The sequence below is a fragment of the Tympanuchus pallidicinctus genome, unplaced genomic scaffold (genome assembly GCF_026119805.1).
Source record: "Tympanuchus pallidicinctus isolate F22 unplaced genomic scaffold, pur_lepc_1.0 scaffold8, whole genome shotgun sequence".
Classification (NCBI taxonomy): domain Eukaryota; kingdom Metazoa; phylum Chordata; class Aves; order Galliformes; family Phasianidae; genus Tympanuchus; species Tympanuchus pallidicinctus.
The window spans coordinates 47666720-47684731 of record NW_026294802.1 but is presented as its reverse complement, the minus strand read 5'-3'; the positions used below and the strand labels follow the sequence as shown (position 1 = coordinate 47684731).

The 18012-nt window shown below is 48.1% G+C and overlaps 1 protein-coding gene across 7 annotated transcripts in view; it reads right to left on the bottom strand.

Annotated features, from left to right (window-relative positions):
• Nucleotides 1–18012, bottom strand: part of LOC128073147 (discoidin domain-containing receptor 2-like) — a 50887-nt gene that overhangs the window by 5861 nt on the left and 27014 nt on the right. For all 7 annotated transcript variants that reach the window (XM_052667639.1, XM_052667641.1, XM_052667642.1 and 4 more), the window contains 11 exons: nt 16928–17156; nt 14279–14426; nt 13970–14075; nt 11211–11397; nt 8342–8588; nt 7282–7374; nt 6624–6781; nt 6174–6369; nt 4742–4986; nt 2139–2260; nt 1586–1783 (listed from right to left, as the gene is read on the bottom strand). In XM_052667639.1, the coding sequence (XP_052523599.1) occupies nt 1586–1783; nt 2139–2260; nt 4742–4986; nt 6174–6369; nt 6624–6781; nt 7282–7374; nt 8342–8588; nt 11211–11397; nt 13970–14075; nt 14279–14426; nt 16928–17156 (1929 nt within the window). The remainder of the gene's footprint in view (nt 1–1585; nt 1784–2138; nt 2261–4741; nt 4987–6173; nt 6370–6623; nt 6782–7281; nt 7375–8341; nt 8589–11210; nt 11398–13969; nt 14076–14278; nt 14427–16927; nt 17157–18012) is intronic.

Sequence of the window (18012 nt, the reverse complement as noted above, 5' to 3'; positions counted from 1 at the left end):
TCAATGCTTCTGACCTGGGTGGACCCACTGTGCTCCCACAGAAGGAACTCAGCCACCCTGCATACCCCACTCACGTGGCTGCTGCCTTCCTGCTTCGGGGCAGGCAGAGACTCCCAGCCTTCTCCCCTCCCCTCATTGGGTGCCTCATGCTTGGGGCTGCTTCTCTTTCAGTTCAAGGCACCCAATGCCCCAACCCACCTGCTTTCTGGCAGGTCTTATCAGCAGCTGTCTACTGGCTCCCTGCCCCCCTATGCAGCAAGCTCTGCAGTGCATGGTGCATGCAGTGCTGCACACAGAGAGGGATGGGAGACTTCTCACTCATCTTCATGATTTGTTAAACAGCCAGACAGCAGGAAGATGCATCTCAAACACAAAACAAGCTGCAGGGACAGCTGGAACTTGCTGTGTCAATCAGACACCCACAGGAACTGGCAGAGACACAAGACGCACTCTTTGGCAGTGGGATTCATTTCACTATCAGTAACCAGCTCCTATGGAGACAGACATCTGAGCTGGTCACACAGGCGTCCCTCAGCATGAAACTGTCGGGCTGACAGGGACAAAAGGAGTGGGTGAAGGATCAGCTGGAAAAGGAAGAAAACCTGATGGGTAGGGCCAAGTAATGGAAAGCAGGGAAGAACACTGAATGCTGGTGCTAAAGTCAGGTGAGAGGTGAGCAGAAGAAGAAAGACTGTTTGAGACTAGGGCCTGAAAAAAAAACCCCAGCTCTAAAGGCAAAAGCTGTTTCAAAAGTGAGGAATGGACAGGAGACTGAAGAGAGCTGGAATGTGTCCACTCGGATGCAAGGCCATCCTACAGCAGTTCTGATTGTCACAACTCCTCACAATGTCTGCTTAACATCCCACAGCAGGAGCACCGACCACTGCCAGCTGTGGCAGCAACAAAGCTGTTGTCTTCTAGATCCTGTAAGACACAACCACCTCCCCTTCGTCCACCCACAGAGCTTGCTCTGCCTTGCCCTTCAACTGTAAATAAACCCATCCCTCTGTGGGTGAAAATGCCCAAGGCAGAGCAATGCAGGGAGCTCTGGTCAGAGGGCTCCTTTTCCAAGCACAGTGCACCTCTTGTCCCTGAGGGAAGGATTTTGCAGTAGCAGAGGTGTCTTCATACCAATCCTTCCACAGAGGAGGGAGGTAAGAGTCCCTACAGACAAAGCCATCTTCTCCACTAGAGCACTGTTTTTCTTCTTTGCCTGATGAAATCTTTCCTTAATGAAGCTCCACACTCAGCTCTCTGTAGGTAATATTGTTCAGGCATCCAGAGAACGTACAAAACACCCTGAAAGCCCAAAAGCAATTCCTGACTTTATCCCAAAACTCTATCTGCAATGCAAGTGGCCTGCTGCTGAATGAATGCTTGATGCAACCTCACTAATGCAAAACCAGAAGAGCCCACACTCAGGGACACTTCATGGGAACAGAGATCTCTGCAGGCCTCAAGAACAACATCCTCTGCAAAGTGAAATCAGTGCCCACAGTTCGTGCTGGGGCCAGGCTGGAAGGTACAGAAGGAGCTGGTAGCTCTGTGTTGCAGACTGAGCCTGAGTACAGGCAGCTCCTCTTACCTGACACAGGGAATGTTGTTTGAAATTGCAAATTTGCTGTAGATTTCCCTCTGCGACAGGAACTGATTGAGGTCCCCATTTTCCATGTATTCTGTAATCATGCACAGCGGGTCGTCGTGCACACACACCCCCAGAAGCCGGATGATGTTTGGGTTCTTCAGCCGAGACATTATCTTGATCTCTTTCAGGAAATCATTTCTTGTGAAACAGAAAACAGAGATTTGAATCCTAAGCTATTCCTCTGCCTAAGGAAAACACAAGCAGCAGGTAAGGAAATCCCTGACCAGAGATATTCACACATCTGCACACAGCGAGTTTGAAAGATGGTTCTGGCCTCGCGTGCAGCATCCACCCCTTCCCCAGCAAAGGGAATTAATGCAGTATTTCAGTTTGACGTTGTTTCTTCCCACCCTCAGCTCTTTGACTGCATCCTTACACAGACACAAAGCACACACCAAGGCCTCTCTCACAGAGGTCATCAGGGTTAACTCACGTGAAGCTGCTGCTTGGGGAGCATTTGCTTTCCTTCTCAGGTGGTTGGCACTGTGCTTACCTGGCTGTTTTGTTGACATCTGATCTCAGCATCTTCACTGCTACGAGAACTGGCTGGTGAGTGAATTCTGTGGAAGGGACCCCCAGGAACTCCAGCAGGCCATCAGCTTCACAAAGATGCACCTGCAGGGCAGAAAGAAGGGGCAACTATGAGAGTGCAAGCAGAAAACAAGAGGAAAACAATCTTACACTGAGGTCATCAGTTTGCTGGCAGAACGACCAAGTGAATGATCTGATAGAAGTGATGTGGTTCTGATGACAAACAGCCCATGGGTTGGCCCGAGATTCTGGACCTACACCACAAAGCCCATAAACATAGACATGGACTGCAGACTAATGGGCTCCCAGTTTACTCCACAGACGTAGACCACTGGTGCAGTGCACAACTAAGTGGGGGTCAACCTGCCTAGCAAGCACTGGAGATGCTCAGGAAGCCCCTATGCCTGGGGTTGTCTGCTTTGTGCTGCACCTGCACGCAAACACTGCAGGCTGTAGCACACTGGGTATGTACAGCTTATGCACAGCACGTACAGAACTGTCCTGCAGCCTGACCTCTGAACTGAGGAGCATCCAGAAATCACAGACAGCTCTCCAGAGTCCTTTAATTCCAGAAAAAAAGGGAGAAATGCAGGTGTGTCGTGGTTTGAACACATCACCTATTAGTGCAACCAGAGGTGAATGCTCTGAGGAAAGCACTGAATTCAGGGTCTGTTCAGATAAATAAATGAAGAGCCACATGAAAATACTGCCAGGATTGTATAAAAAAAGATGGAGGAAAGGGTGCAACAAAACACTTGCTTGAGAATTTATCAGAATGCACATTCAAGAGGAGAACTGGACAAACATTGCTGTTTGTGAGTGTGCAGGACAGGCAAAAGGACTGCAGGAAGGGAGCAGACTGGATTTCCTTGCAGCAGCAATGAAACATAATGGGAGATTAGTTTTATATGAAGAATGCAGCAAGAACTTATGCAAGAAGCAAGTGAATAGCAAATGGAAACAGCACAGAAAATGGACAGGCCTACAAATCAGAAACAGAATGCAAAGAAGCTGCTGCAGTTACATGGAGAGTGAAATCTCATGGTCAAAGAAAAGTTGTGAGATTCATTCTCATCAAATTCTGAAAGTCTAGCAACATGAAGCAGAGACCAGACGTACAAGCCAGCAGTAAGAAAAAGAGCCGTGGTACCAAGGGCCTGTATTGAAGGTGCAGGTAATTGTGTCACTGTTTCCAGAAAGCTGATGGGTAACAACAGAAATAAATGGCTTGGGAATTGCAGCTCTGGGTGGAGTGAGAAATGCATGGATGAGCCATGCTGCCAGAAGCAAAACTGCACACTAAGGCAGAGCAGCAGAGCAGAGCTTACAATGGTGAGCAGTCTGGTAAGATTAGGTTGGTGAGATGGAGAGAAAGAAGAAGTGTGATGCAGCACATCTGCAGAACTGAGGGGAAGAGCCTGTGATGTCAGGAAAGAAACAGGCCGTAAATCAAACTCCAAGGAAAAGGGGATGGAGAACCTGGCTGCTGATCGACAACAGAAAGGAGAAGGAGAAAGCTTTAACAGTTATTTAAAGGAAAGGAATCAGCAGGAAGGAGAAACCTGAAGCAAAATAGCGAGGAAAATCCTCACATTTTTGGAATGCAAGCCAGGACAGGGCAGGATCCATGCCACAGCAGTGGCTGACTGCCAGATGAGGGAGATAGAGGATGCCAGCACCTTTCCAATAGAGAGATCCAGACAGAAGTGAGGGGGACAAGGGAAAAGGGCTGTGCTTTGCCAAAATGTAGCAAACAGAATTTCTGAGTGAGGAAAAGCTGGGGAGGATAGAGACACAGGTGAAGAGGACAGAGTGAGGGGAGCATGTGGCTTAGTACGGAACCAAAGCAGGGAGAAAAGAAAAAGCCAGAAACAGAGAGAGCTCAAAAGGAGCCCAAGGAACAAAGACAGTGCTTGGCAGATGCCAGATGTGTGCATCATGCTGCCTGGGGCTTCTGAGGCAAACTGGGACTTGAGCAAGAAGCGACGCCAGAAAATATGTGAGGGCACCACAAAGCCTGGGCAATGTCTGCCTCGGCCAGGGCCATGCAGAGCCCCATCAGAACCAACACCTGCTCATGTGAAAACTGTTTTCACCCAGAGTGAATCTGGCTCAGCTGGAGTCAGTGACATACAGTCACATGCCTACAGCTGAGGGACAGCACCACACGTTCGAGATCTCTGTGGAAGGGCATGAAGCAGCCTGAACTCACACTGCCAGGCCTGCAGGTCATAAACAGGGACACAGACAGCAGGCAAAGTTTGCCTGCTATGAAAGGTTCCTGTGTGGCACTGGGCTGCAGCCTTGCAGGGACAGGATAGGGCTCTCTGCAATAACAGCACCCCGATCTAAAGGAAACTGTGCTTTTCCATGACAGGGGTTTGGAATTAGATGATCTTTAAGGTCCTTTTCAGCCCAAACCAACAGCAAAAGCATGTATTAATACACTATCTTGCAGGTATCCCAGTCCCCAAGGACAAAGTCATGCCAGAGTGCAGCTGAGAGGATTCGTTGTGCCAGACATCTCCTTTCTGCTAGAGAAAGCATGGAAGAGAATGGCTGTACCTCTCCAAACTGTCCCTCTCCCAGCTTCTCCTTGAGTCGTAGCTGCTGCCGTGGGAATTCACCAACAGAGATGTCCTTCTTGGTAAGGGAATCCACTGTGAGGGCTGGGACTGCATACATGTTGTTGCCTGTCACACCTTGGAGATGAACGATGTCTGTTTCAGCATAGTGAGGAACATTGTTCTGAAAGCCTTGGTGAGGGGTGGACTTGGTCAGGTCAGGCTCAGCGTAGTCCCCACTGCACACTGGGGAGAAAGCAAAGACAGGTTGAGTCAGACTCTCACTCCCTTAAAACCAGCATGGCTGGCTTCCACTCCTGAATCCTGCAAACCTCTGGGAATCCAGCTTAGCTGCGTGCATGCTAACCTCACAGCAATGTGCCAACCTAGATGGAAGGCTGCTTCGTTTCAACTAGGGCTTAAACCAGAACAAACTGCACTTCTGCAAGTTCCACAACAAACAGTCGTGAGTTACATGTGAACTTGTGTTCATCAGCTCCCTGCTCTACCCAGCTGGGAGAGCAAAAATTCTTGCCCAGACATGGAAGCACAAGCCCAAAGTGGTTGCCTGTTTCTGATTCATCCTAAGTTTGATCTTTTTACTTGACAGGGAACGTCGCCTGCAACATGAGACTTGCTCTACACTCCTCACTGGAGACTGGGGCCTCCATTTTCTCTGCAGTCTGATATCACACCACCTTATCTCTTCCAGCTCACTCACATAAATACCACGCAATAACTCTTTATAAACAACTCCCCGTACGGTCAGTTATTACACAGAACATGTGTCCTGCTTCATCCTGACTCAGTCCAAACCAATCTCCTCATGTAGCATAATGCTGGACCTCAGCAAGTTGTTGCTTGAGGAATGCAGCACTGCCCTTCCATCCCTCGAACAGCAGCACAGACGCTGACTACAAAAGCCTCTGGGAAATGCTCCCTTCTGTGCACATCCTAAAGCTCCGCAGGGGCTGAAAGCCAGCACACCACTGACAACCCTCTGCTGCATTTGCCTCTGCTTTTTCTAATGGAGTCTCCAAGAGCCCATGCTGCAGGAAGACGTGCTGAAGGCCTTCTCCTCCTCCTCCCCCAGGCAGTCTGGACAGCGTGGGAGAGCTGCAGGCAGTGACTCCATTGCCAAGGGGCTGATGAGACACGATGACTTGCTGCTGTGATTGCCAAAATCAGCTCCTAAAAAGATGACCTGGCTAATACATAAACAATCTTTAAAGAGAACAATAAAAGGCCACCACCCTTCAGTGGGGGCTGGTGCTCCATTTGCCAATGTTACATACTAAAAAGCTTCTGAGCTTCAAAATGCTGTCTTTCCAGTGCTGCACTGTATTAAAGACGACTACTCAGACATTTTAAAAACGTGAGGGAAATAATAAGAGAACAACTGCTTAACTTCTGGAGTCTGACGATTCCCTTACCTGAATCCTCTGCACTTTGGGATAGCTCTGGAAGCTTGTGGAGCAGCGTAGTCGGCTGGTGATATTCCAAATCCAGTGGAAAAGCACGTTCATAGGTGGGATTTGACTGGTGGATCTGGGTCTGGTTGTTGGCAATGGTGTAGCTGTAGAAGGAGAGGCGAACTGTGGCATCCTCCTCCAGGATTCGGCGTGGGGCCTTCAGAAAAGAGAGAAAGAAAAAGCTGCTGAGGTGGCGCTCAGTTTGAGTCATGAACTGACTGCAACTGCCACTGCAGATGTCTCCAGTGACATCTTGGACAGGGCCCCACACTGCCCTGCTGAGGGACCAAGGTTTTAGCTGCTAGAGGGAGCAGAGGAAACCCTGTGCTTTCCACAGAATTCAGAGCTCTTTAAGGGTTAATTCTTAGATCTGAACACGTGCCTGCAAAATAGACCCACTGTATATATTACCTTTTCCAGCCTTTTTTGAACATATTGCTTCCAAAGAATAATGATTATAATCAACAGGAGTAGAAGAATAATAGCCACAAGGCAGCCCACAAGGATGGAGGTATTGGAGTCATCTGCCTTCTCTCCTATCCAGGTGCTCGTTACAGAAGATGTGGTTTCTGCAAACAGAGAGGAATTAACAACAACCTGCCATCAGTAAAGCACAGGCTGTTACACATGCTGGCTAACTTCCATGAGACGGTGCCCCTTTCTACAGACTGGTATAGAAAAGATCTTAGATCACAGCTTCTCGAGTATTAACATCAGCTGTGTTCCCATTTTGCCCTGGTTAGCCACAATATGAAGGCTCACAGCTAAGAACTGTGCAGAGAACTTCTGATGCTCTTAGCATCAGAACAAACTCCTTCGATGGCTCCATGTACTTGCAGAGTTTCACCAGTGGCCCACGTGCCCTCAGCCTACTTGCTCTGTGAGGCAGCATAGGGCAGCTGAGGGCAGGAGACACAGCTGAGGCTTGGAGGACTGTAAGCTGCAGCCCTGCGTACGAGGGCAACAATCAGGCCATACCCAGACCTACAGAGAGGGAGAGACCACAACAGCTAGGATGTCACCCCCAACCCTCGAGCCCTTGACACAACGGAGCGACAGAAGCCCTTACCCCAGGTCCCCTCAGTAACATTGTAGGCTGTTTCCAGGGCATCTGTAGTGCTTGTGGCTGCCGTAACCAAAATAGGATTTACACTCTCCATGTCTGTGGGAGAGGAATGAAAACGTCAGTCCAACAAAATCTCTTTCCTCCTGCCAGCAGTCAGCGTAATCCCAAGCATGACCTCTGCCTTCCAGAGCGAGCCTGGGCTGAGACCCACACAGCAGATCCCGAGCTGAACTTCCCAGCCTGCCCAGCAGGAGCGCGCAGAGCCTGCACAGCCTTTATTTCTAACCACAGCCAACTGCCACTGCATGCAATATCCTTCCCTGAGCCTGGGCAGAAAGCTGGTACTAAAGCAAAGGCCTTTCGGCACCCATCATCTTTCTTCTTCTCCTTTTAGCATGATTAGCAGAATCATTGTACCAGGCTGCACCAAGAGCCTGCCAAGTCCCATGTGCAACAGGGAAGGCAGCCAGCAGGGGCTGCTATCAGCAAGATAAGCAACAAGCTGCAATTGGAGCAGTGCTTCCCTACGATTGTCCCCTCACAAGAAAACATCAGAGCAGAAAGCTGGAGCCACAACCTTTGTACATCAGTGACAGCTGCTTTATTCAAGGCTCTGCCCACTCCCCTGCCAGACCCTTTCAAACCACCTCATGGTACTGACTTCTGCTGCACAGTTACAACAAAAGTTTCAGGCTGTTGTGTTGTTTTTGCTTGTTTTTAATATATAAACCTGCAATCTGTTAATTTCCGTGCTAGCTACAGATGTAGTTCAATTATGCTTAGCGCAGGTAAAAATTGACCCCATGAACAGCACACAACTGCCTTAAAAGAAATGCCCCACACTTCAATTTTTGCCCTGGTTGTGCATTTGCACACCTGCATCATTGACAGCTTGCAAAGCATCCTCTGTAGACCTGACTTTCCTATACATGCACCGCCCTCCCAACTCTCTGCTACCTCCTCCCCACTGCGCAGCCCCGCAGTGCCTTATGCTCACACCCTGCACGCCATCCCTTCCGCTCTCCACCCTTCCCAAGCTCCACTTGACTGCAGGAACACTCACCTGACTGAAAGGAGATCTCACTGATCATCATCCAGGTGTCAGCGAAGTAGAAGCGGCACAGCACGGCTTTGCCCACGTGCTGATTGAGGGGGACGGTCACAAACCTGGCGCTGGGATTTTTGTCATCCAACACCGTCGCCACACCAACGGGTTCAGGCTCCCAGTCTGCAATCAGACGTGGTTTGAACAGACACTCCACCTTCTGGAAGATCTTCACCCCCTTGGAAAACATGTTGTTGCAGTGCACCTGGCAAGGAGAACGCAGCAGGAAAGAGGAGCAGTTGTTGAAATAAACAATTAAAGCCTCGTGGATTTCTGTTCAGGAAGGTTTTCTGTTTCTAACATCTCTCTGTATGAATACTCTTAACCCAAAATAAATGATGCAATAACAGCCAATTTTATCAGTGTTCAAAAGGCCCATATTAAAAAAATAAATCCAAGAAGCCTTGCACAATTCAAAGCTTCATACACCAACTCTTCTTGGTCACAGACCCTGCAAGGGAAAAGCAAACTGTACCTGGGCCCTAACCTCTTTTAGAAACCCTCCAGCTTCCACATTTAAGTGATGCCTTCCACAAAGCAACCAAGCAATGTGTGTGACCTCAGGAAGAAATTCTCCCACCGTACAGCAGCAGTTCTGCTGTGGCTGTTTTCCTCACACTGCCACGTAAGCCCACATGCATCGTGCTCTTGGTAGCTCAGCCCTGCCTGCTGCAATGGCACCATGGGTTTAGGCAGCGATGCTGACTTTAAACTGGCATCACTATGCTGCCAAGTTAACATCTCACTAAAGCAAAGACCTCCTGAAGATCAGGACCAAGGCATTTTGGCACTGTACCCAGTGACTGGGAACCACAGGAATAAGGTGAACAATAAGGTGAACCTTAAATAGTTCAGTGCCTCTCACCATACACCTCTGTTTTCATAGCCACAGTGGTCCAGTCCTCCCTTAGCAACTCTAGAAATCATTTCCTAACAACTCCAGAGCATCAGCAACTGTGACAGCAGCCTTTTCCAAACTACATGCAGCTCTGAACCCTATTAATTGCACGACCTCTGAGACCTTGCAGTGAATAGCAGTGAAGCAGTAATGAGGACAGCAGGCCTGGTGAGAAGGAAGAAGACAAAAGAAGGGTAGTTGAGCGTAATTAAGAACAGATGAAGGTTAGACAACATTATTCAGTATGGAGATACAGTCATCCATAACAAGGCAGCAAAGCCTGACATCTGCAATACACAGTTTGTGCTGTATTTGGATAGCAGTTGGATATGTTCACATCTTGGACCGATACAGAGACACTTTCTATTCCAAACACCACCTACTGAAGTCCAATTTTATAATGTGCAAGCCTAAGTAGTTTGCAGTGCAGCTGCAATATTGCTATCCTTTATTTTCAGTACTTCCTTGGATACTGGGAAGATCAGAAGAGTAGAATCGAGCAAAAAGGTATCAAGATGTAACACAGAACAGTATTTACAGACCACCAGGTCTGTGCAAAAGGCAAAGCTGAAACAGCTCATATTTAATAAGGAACAAGGAATAATCCACGCTGATTAATACAGTTTTATAATGAAACACTAAATGAAGTATTTCTATGTGTTTATTTGGTTGATGGCTGTGTTTACATGACAGGCTCTCAGGAGGCATTAGAACACTTGTTCTGATTAGCATAATATGAGCTCATGAATAATATTCACATGATCAAAATTTGTCCAGTAAGTCTTAAAAAGAAAATAAAGTGAAGGCACAAATCATTCTGTAGGTGTTTTCCTAGGAGGAATGTGTTCCTCTGCACTGTGAACTCAGGAACAAAACTTCAGTAATTCTTTCTGCACTGGAAGCCAGTAACTTTGAACCGACTTTCAGCACGATACCAAACTCCTAATGAACACTGGCTCCCCATCCTTTGGCTAAGAGGACCAATGTGATCACAAGATTGATAAACAAAGAGGAGTTATCCAAAGCCAGGGAATTGCTACCATTCTTTTATGCAGTTTGATGGAAACCCTGCATCCAGTCTCTGTACCTCCAAAGGAATATTGGCAGACAAAGAAAGGACTGGAAGACAGTTACAAAAGTGATCCTAGATCTCACAGGGAAGGCACTGAGAAGTTCAGCCAACCTAGTTTACTGAAGCAGTGATTAAGAACGTGATTCAACCGCAGTATAGGAGCAGGAAAGTTTCTGAGAAGGCAAGATTCCTACTTTTGGCCAGCAAAAGCAGGCTGGGAGCCAATGGTCGCAAGTTAAAAATAGACAAAAAAAAACCCAGGGTATGTAACCACCAAAACAATTTACTGAAGGATGTGGTGGGTTCTCCTTCATTTGAAATCCGTACAAGAAAAGCCACTGACCCTTTTTAGAAGATTCTATTTACTACAGAATTAAAAAGTTCAGGTCACCCTCCTCCTCTGCGTAAGTGACTTCCCAGCGCACAGACTGAGGCGTCCAGAGAAGTTTATCATCAAAAATGGAAACAAAAACACGTTCTTTTCCTTTAAGGGTCACACAGGCCTTAAACACTGAGCAGCCTGCATCCTAAATCCATCTTAATTGCCCACAGGGGCTGCCTAAACACTGCTCCAGGTGTTATTTCCCCAGTCGTTTAAGCCAAATACTGACAGTGTCCAAGATCAGAGAGGTGCGTGCTGCCCTGCTTCAGCATCCCACACTGGGATGATGCCTACTCACATCGTCCCTCTGCACACATTCCATCCACCAGCTTCGGAGATGGAACCCAAATCACAGAACAGCTTGAGCTGAAGGGACCTCAAGGATCATTAAGTTCCAGCCCCCAAACGAGGAGCCTGTGAGCAGGCAGACCCACAGCCCACCCCAAGGCCGCCGGAGGAGGACAACACCCCATACCTTCATGGAGGTGAAGTTCCGCGGTCGGTCAAACTGGAACTCCATTTCTACGAAGCCCGCGCTGAAGCTCTCGTTCTTCCAGCCCACGTAGTCGTAGCCCGGCCACACGCGGTACTGGTGGCTCTGTGTGAAGTCGTCCAGGCCCAGCACGCCGTCCGTCAGCTGGCCCAGACCGCCATACAGGTGCCTGGCCAGGAAGAAGCACAGTGACAGCTCAGCACCCACAGCTCAGAAGTGAAAGCACTCAGGTCCTTTGGCTGGCACTGGGAAAACAAGCCTTTGTTTATTCTTAACGCGTCGTGGACTAAAACCTCACTTCCTACAGTTGGGCAACAACCCATTTATTCTGTTCAAGCTGGGATTTTAAGGTCTTCCCTGCCTCGGAGAAGGCAGGAGTTTTTGCACTGACAGCAAAGCCAAGCTTTAGGCAGAGCTTCTCAACAACAGAAATGGAGACTACAGAAAGTGATACTGAAGATTTCCTGACAGCAAACTGCAGGGCAGCACTGCATCACAGAGCTGTGTGGAGGCACTGCTCCACGCTACCCTGGGGAAATCAGTGGGGAAAAGTTTGCAGGAAGGCACAGAAAAGCAGGATAAAAAAAAAAAGCAGTGAGACCCTGGGCAGCTCAGCCAGTTGTAACTGGGGGTATTTTTGGCACTGCTGCGTGTGCAAGAGGAGAGCATTATCAGTTCCATTGGCAAAGCTGATCAGATTCTTCCCCCAGAACCCTGTTTTGTTCCACTTCCTATCTGAGAGTGCAGAGCCCACCAGATCAGTGCTGGAAAGCTGAGTAAAAGATGCCAGGTGTGGTACAACTCTGACCCATCTGCCTTCTGGTGTCATCCCTGGAACGTCCCTCAGCCCATAGCAAGGAAAGAGCCAACAGTTCAGCAGCATTAGTGCCCAAGCTTGTTCCCTGGACTTGTTTTGTTCAGCTCCTCTAGGAAGTCTTTGTCACCTGGGCTGCTGCACATGCTGGAGGTACCAAAGCCCATTTCAGGTGAGCCCTCAAATCAGCAGGCTTTGCAGAGGTACATATGCCTTGTGGACTCCAAAGCAGGTTAGCAGTTGGACAAGAGAAAGTCCCTTCCAGGCCAGCACGGCACACAGGCTTAAGTTCAGCTACCTCTGTTTAGCTAGCTTAGCACAGTGAGATTTGTGTCAGGAAACTCTAAATGCAGACAATCCCCAGCAAACTCAGCATGCTAAGCTAGCACTGGACTTCTAAGTGTAGCACCTGCTTCTTTCTGACCATAAAATGCTCTTTTTTTCTTCTATATCCAACCCCCACTGTACCAATGCAGTTTGAGAGTACCAGACATTAACCTAAGACACAGGTACCTGGCACCTCTCTATATCTCTCAGGCACTCAGAAGGTACTTCCTCTTCCCATATTTCAACCTTCAGCACGACATAACACAACTTTACAAAAATCACCACAAAGGATAAAGAACTTCAGGTAAAAAAAACCTCAAAGAAGCTGATGACAACTGCAGTTGGATGTGGAATGAAAGCACCTTAAATTATGACAGCAAATCACTGAAAAGTCACTGCTGGGTCACTTATCAGGCCTGCTCCTGCACAAACAGGGATATGCTGCCCCAAGAGGACATCCACACTCAAGTACTAAAAAGTTTAATGCATTTTAAAGGTGCTCAAGTGTGCAAACAAAGCGGTCACACAATGTCTACAAGTTCACTGTTATTGAGCATTTCAGAGACTGTTACATAAACCAGAACTGCCTCAACATAAGGAATGTGCCACCCAACCTAATGAATCTCAATTTTGTGAAAAGTTAATGGGCTTTGTAACGAATTCTCAAAATCCAGTTATTTTAAGGTGTTTTTGTTTTGTTTTTATTCCAAAGCATCATCCCCAAGAAACCTCTATAGTGAGCAATCAGCCAACCTCCCCTCATCCCATGCTGGCAGTGGTGCCTCTGCTGACTTGAAGCTTCCCACAGGGAGTGATGCAGTTTTCCAAAGTGTTTCGAGTCCATCAGGGCTTTTTCAAACAGAGTACCTCAGATCTGTATAGGAACTCACAGGTATTGAGTGCAGGCCTAGCGTTCAGCTGCTGTGTACTTCATGCCCGTTTTAGAAACCTCCTGCAACAGTTTGAAATGCAGCCTGCATAAGCAACAGAGGCAACGGAAGAGGGGAAGGATCTTTATCTGCCCCAGTGACACGTGGGCTAAAGGGCCAGCCAGAGCTCCAGCTCCAAACTGGGGCAACAGAGTAGCAGCACCTTACGATATGCAGTATCAAAAACAGCTTAAAGCTGTACCTGACCCAACAAAGAAATAAGTACAATGGAGATGGTCAAAATTAGACACCAAGAGCGAGGAGGGCTTTAAGGCAATTAAATACATCAGGACCATCTCATCACATCATGCAGAGATGGAAGGCATGAACAAAGAGAACGTGAGCTGTGTAATGACATTCTTTTCTTTGAAGAGAAGCACTGACAACTTCCAGTAATAAAAAAAAAACAACTCGTTTCCTGACAGCCTTTGCCATCTAAGAATGAACCCGTTATGTCATGAGCCCACATCCTCTAAAACAGGAACTAACAGCATGTCAAAGGCCTGGAACGAAACCACTGAAATAGCACATGCTTTGGAGCATTAAGAGCTTGCAGCTAGGGAGGTCTCACCAAAGAAGCATTCAGGATACGAGACATTAGTGACGAGGTAAGTAAGAAAGAAGAGATGATTTGCAGAAGGACTGAGAGAAAACAGGATGACTTCTCCCACCTGCGCTCCTGGTAGCCATCATAGGTCGAGTCATTCAGATAAACGATAGGAAAGCCAGGAGCTGCTATTGTCCCTCCTTCGGGGATGCTATAGGATGCCAAACCATCTAAAAAAGAAGGCCACACACCTCAGAAACACAGCAGCAGCCGCCTTCCATCATCTCTGCCCACACGACCCTTTTATTTGTGATGCAGACCAACAGAAGCAGTCCTGTTGGTCTGGAATTCCCTCCGCATACACAGGGACACAGGTGAGTCCCAGTCAGTGGATGTGAGGACTACTTTGCAGTGACAAGCAACAGCTACTTACCATACCAGACACAGCCATAGAGCTCCACCCTCATGCACACAGTCATGGGCAGCTCCGTCACAGGAATGACCCGCACAAAGCGAGCAATGATGGGAGGCCGCAGATCTTTCAAGACCACATCGTACGTATCAATGTTGCCCTGTATTACCTGGAAAAGACAAGTCCTTATCAGTAACTTCTCCTTGTTGTGCAATCCATGCCTACAGTGCTGTCGCTGCATCCCATCAGTGCAAGACTGGGCAGTTTTCCCACGCAGTATGGTTGGCACCTGCTGCTCCCTCCTCCTGCCTGCTGCATGGCTGACAAAGCTCTGCCACTTTGCTGCCTGCCCGCTGCAGACCCCTACCAGGCAGGACTATGATGGAGAGGAGAAAGGCAGGTAAAAGATGAACATATATGCTGACCACATGCTGCAGGGATCCTTGGTTACTTGTACATAACCTCTGTGTTCAAGCAATCCTCTGTGTGCATTCAAACAGCAAGTAACTGAGCACCTGCCCTCACCATTAATTATCTTGTGGAGTGCCCTGGTACCCTTTTTCTGTGAAATGCTGCACAAGACAACAAAATTTCAGAGGTGCCGCAGTGCCTGGTGGATGGAAGTGCAAGCAGCCAGACACCACTGAAGCACAGACTGATGTGTCATGGACTTTCACCTTCACTGCAGTTCTGGGAACAGCCTACTGCTTATGTGACAGTCAGCGTGTGGAAATAGCTGAACTGCCAATCTCCCAGTGATGGACACAAAGCATGTAAGAGATTTCTGAAAGGACCTGCACCCATGGAGACAAAAAATCAGAACACTTCCGACATCAAGAGTCACTCTTGGAAGGATGGAAGCAGAGGCTGTTCAAAAGACCACATGGACTGCAACTGGTGGTGTGATGACAATTTAAAAGATGGGGGAGGTCAATAAAGGAGCAGAAAGTTGGTTTCATCTTCACATCAGCACAGACTGATTGTGGCTTAGGAGTGCAATGAGAACTAAAAGGTCATGCCATACTGCAGAAGGAAGCCACTCACAAAACTGTATCTCTCTGAAGATGATGAAAGATGAATAGCAGAGAAAGGCTGCTAAAATGGAGAGAGGTCACATCGTCTGCTCAACAGTGCTGGGTCAGCTGTGAAAGTTTCCTGCACCTGGTTGTACACGTCCATGGATCTGCACTGTGCCAGCAGCTACCCTGAAATCCAGAAGGTGACTGGAGGGAGAGACCTTGCAGCAGGATCTAGGCAGATCACTGCATAATTACTGGTGACATGAAATTCAACAAGGGCAAATGTGTTCAAGAGCCATTTGGATAACGACCTCAATAACATGCTTCAACTTTTGGTTAGCCCCAGAGAGGTGCAGCTTTGACCATCTTTGTAGGTCCCTTCCAGCTGAACAGTTCCATCTTTGGTAAAGAAGAACAGTCAAAAAAGATTGTTTCTGCATCTTCCTCAGGCTCCTCAACAGGCTTTTAATTGGCAGCCTCTTAACGTTCCTCTTCCTAAGACAAACACCCATGACTTTTTCAGTGAACCAGGGACACAGCTAAGTCCTGAATTCAGGAACCAGGAGACAGTGATTAACCTTTTCAGCTCTCGGACAACCTAAGATAAGAGATTGAGAAGCCAGGTAAGCTGGATCCACCACACCTTGCTGACAGAAGATGAGACCCAACAGGAGACAACATATGGCAGAATTTCACTTAGATTGCACTTAGATTAATTTTCCTCTTAAGAGGTATTTCTTATTCTGCCGTGGCATTGCAGCCAGTCTTGAAGAATCCCGCTGAAAGAAGAAAGCTTCAGCCACCTCCCAGTCTCTCAGAAGAAAGGTACCTCAGCTCCATAACAGAAAAAGACATTCTTTTGCCATATAGAATGGTAAAAATAAGATAGATCTTGTCTAACACCTCCACAAGCTGCCATTACTGTTGAGCAAACTCAGCTGTGTGTGGATGAACTCAGCACCCGCTGACAGGATTGAAGCAGTGCTGCAGGCATACCATGGCACATGGCTGATGCTAGATACTATTGTGGGTCCAGAACTTCACAATCTTGCAACAGCAGTGCTAAAGGAGAGCACCATCCTTAACTGGTGTCAGAGACAAGGGGACAGCATCTTAACCCTCTTGTACTTTGCATGCTCCATGACTCAGTATCTACTACTCACAGAATGGCCAGGGTTGGAAGGGACCTCAAGGATCACGAAGCTCCAACCCCCTGCCACACGCAGGGCCACCAACCTCCACATTTCACAGCAGCCCAGGCTGCCCAGGGCCCCATCCAACCTGGCCTTGAACACCTCCAGGGATGGACGGGGCATCACAGCCTCTCTGGGCAGCTGTTCCAGCACCTCACCACTCTCTCTCTAAAGAACTTCCCCCTGACATCCAACCTCAATCTTCCCTCCCTCAGCTTAAAACCATTTCCCCTTGTCCTGCTGTTATCTCCCCTTTCAAAGAGTTGATTCCCCTCCTGTTTGTAGGCTCCCTTTAGGCACTGAAAGGCTGCAATGAGGTCACCCCACAGCTTCTCTTCTCCAGGCTGAACAAGCCCAGCTCCCTCAGCCTGTCACCTGTAGGGGAGGTGCTGCAGCCTGCTGATCATCTTTCTGGCTCTCCTCTGGACCCTCTCCAGCAGCTCCCTGTCTGTACTCACCTTCCTGCCCTGACGATCCTTCCAGGAGATCCAGCGCTCCCCGTTGCGGCTGTAGTCGATTCGATAGGCACGGGCAAATTCTTTGCCTGTGGCACGGGCATGTCGTCCCTGAGTCCCAATCAAGGTGATGAAAAACAGCTTATGCAGGTCGATTTGGAGGAACTGTACATCTTCTGGTTGCAGCAACCCAGCTGGGCACCAGGCTCCATCGCCCTCTTCCCTTTGTAACCTGGGGAAAACACAAATTAAAAGACTTCACTTCCGAGGACCAATCCTCCCCAGTAGCTTGGGAGACATCTGAAAACTGAGAATTGAGCAAAAGAGTGGTAGTAAAAACCTCTCCCTTTTGGACTGACTTTTGACACTTCCCAGAGTCCTGCAGCCAGGCTTTTCCTGCTCAGGACAGCCTCTCTTTGTTTTAGATACCTCTCTGTAACCATTAAAAGTCATTTCTGTCCCAGAAGCAGCAATATAATGCTGCTCAGATACAACTGAGCTAATCAGTAGGAAATGGGGCATTGCCTGCTTTTTAGCATCGTGCCTAGGAAGTGCATATTTCTCCTACCTTTCACACAGGGAATGCTGTTCAACCTCCTCCCTACAGCTGTATCAAGCACAGAGGAGTTATCTTAATATACATTTAAGAAAGAAAGCTCTGCCCATCTAAAAATTGTTCTGTGTCATCTCAAACTATCTGTCACATTTCCCTCATTCATCAGACTTGCTTGTGCACAACACTGCTAGCTACATGATGTGGGACTCTGTGCTTAGAAGTTGAACACTGCAATACCAGATGCAAAAATTCAGGTTTGTAATCCTTGGAGACTGCATGCCAAGAAGAGCACTCCAGCAACAGAACCATATAACCACTGAATACCCCACGTTGGAAAGGACTCATCAGCAGGTGGAGCCACAAAGGCACCAGTGCCTCACCTAGGCTTGTCTGAGTTTGGTTGTGCAAGCCAGCAGGTGGTGAAAGTTTCTAATGTAGACACAAGGAGACTCTGCAGTCTTCAGCAACAGAGATTTCCTAGCAAACAGGAAGCCCTTGAAGTGTCCTTGTGATTCTGACAGCAATCTCAGCT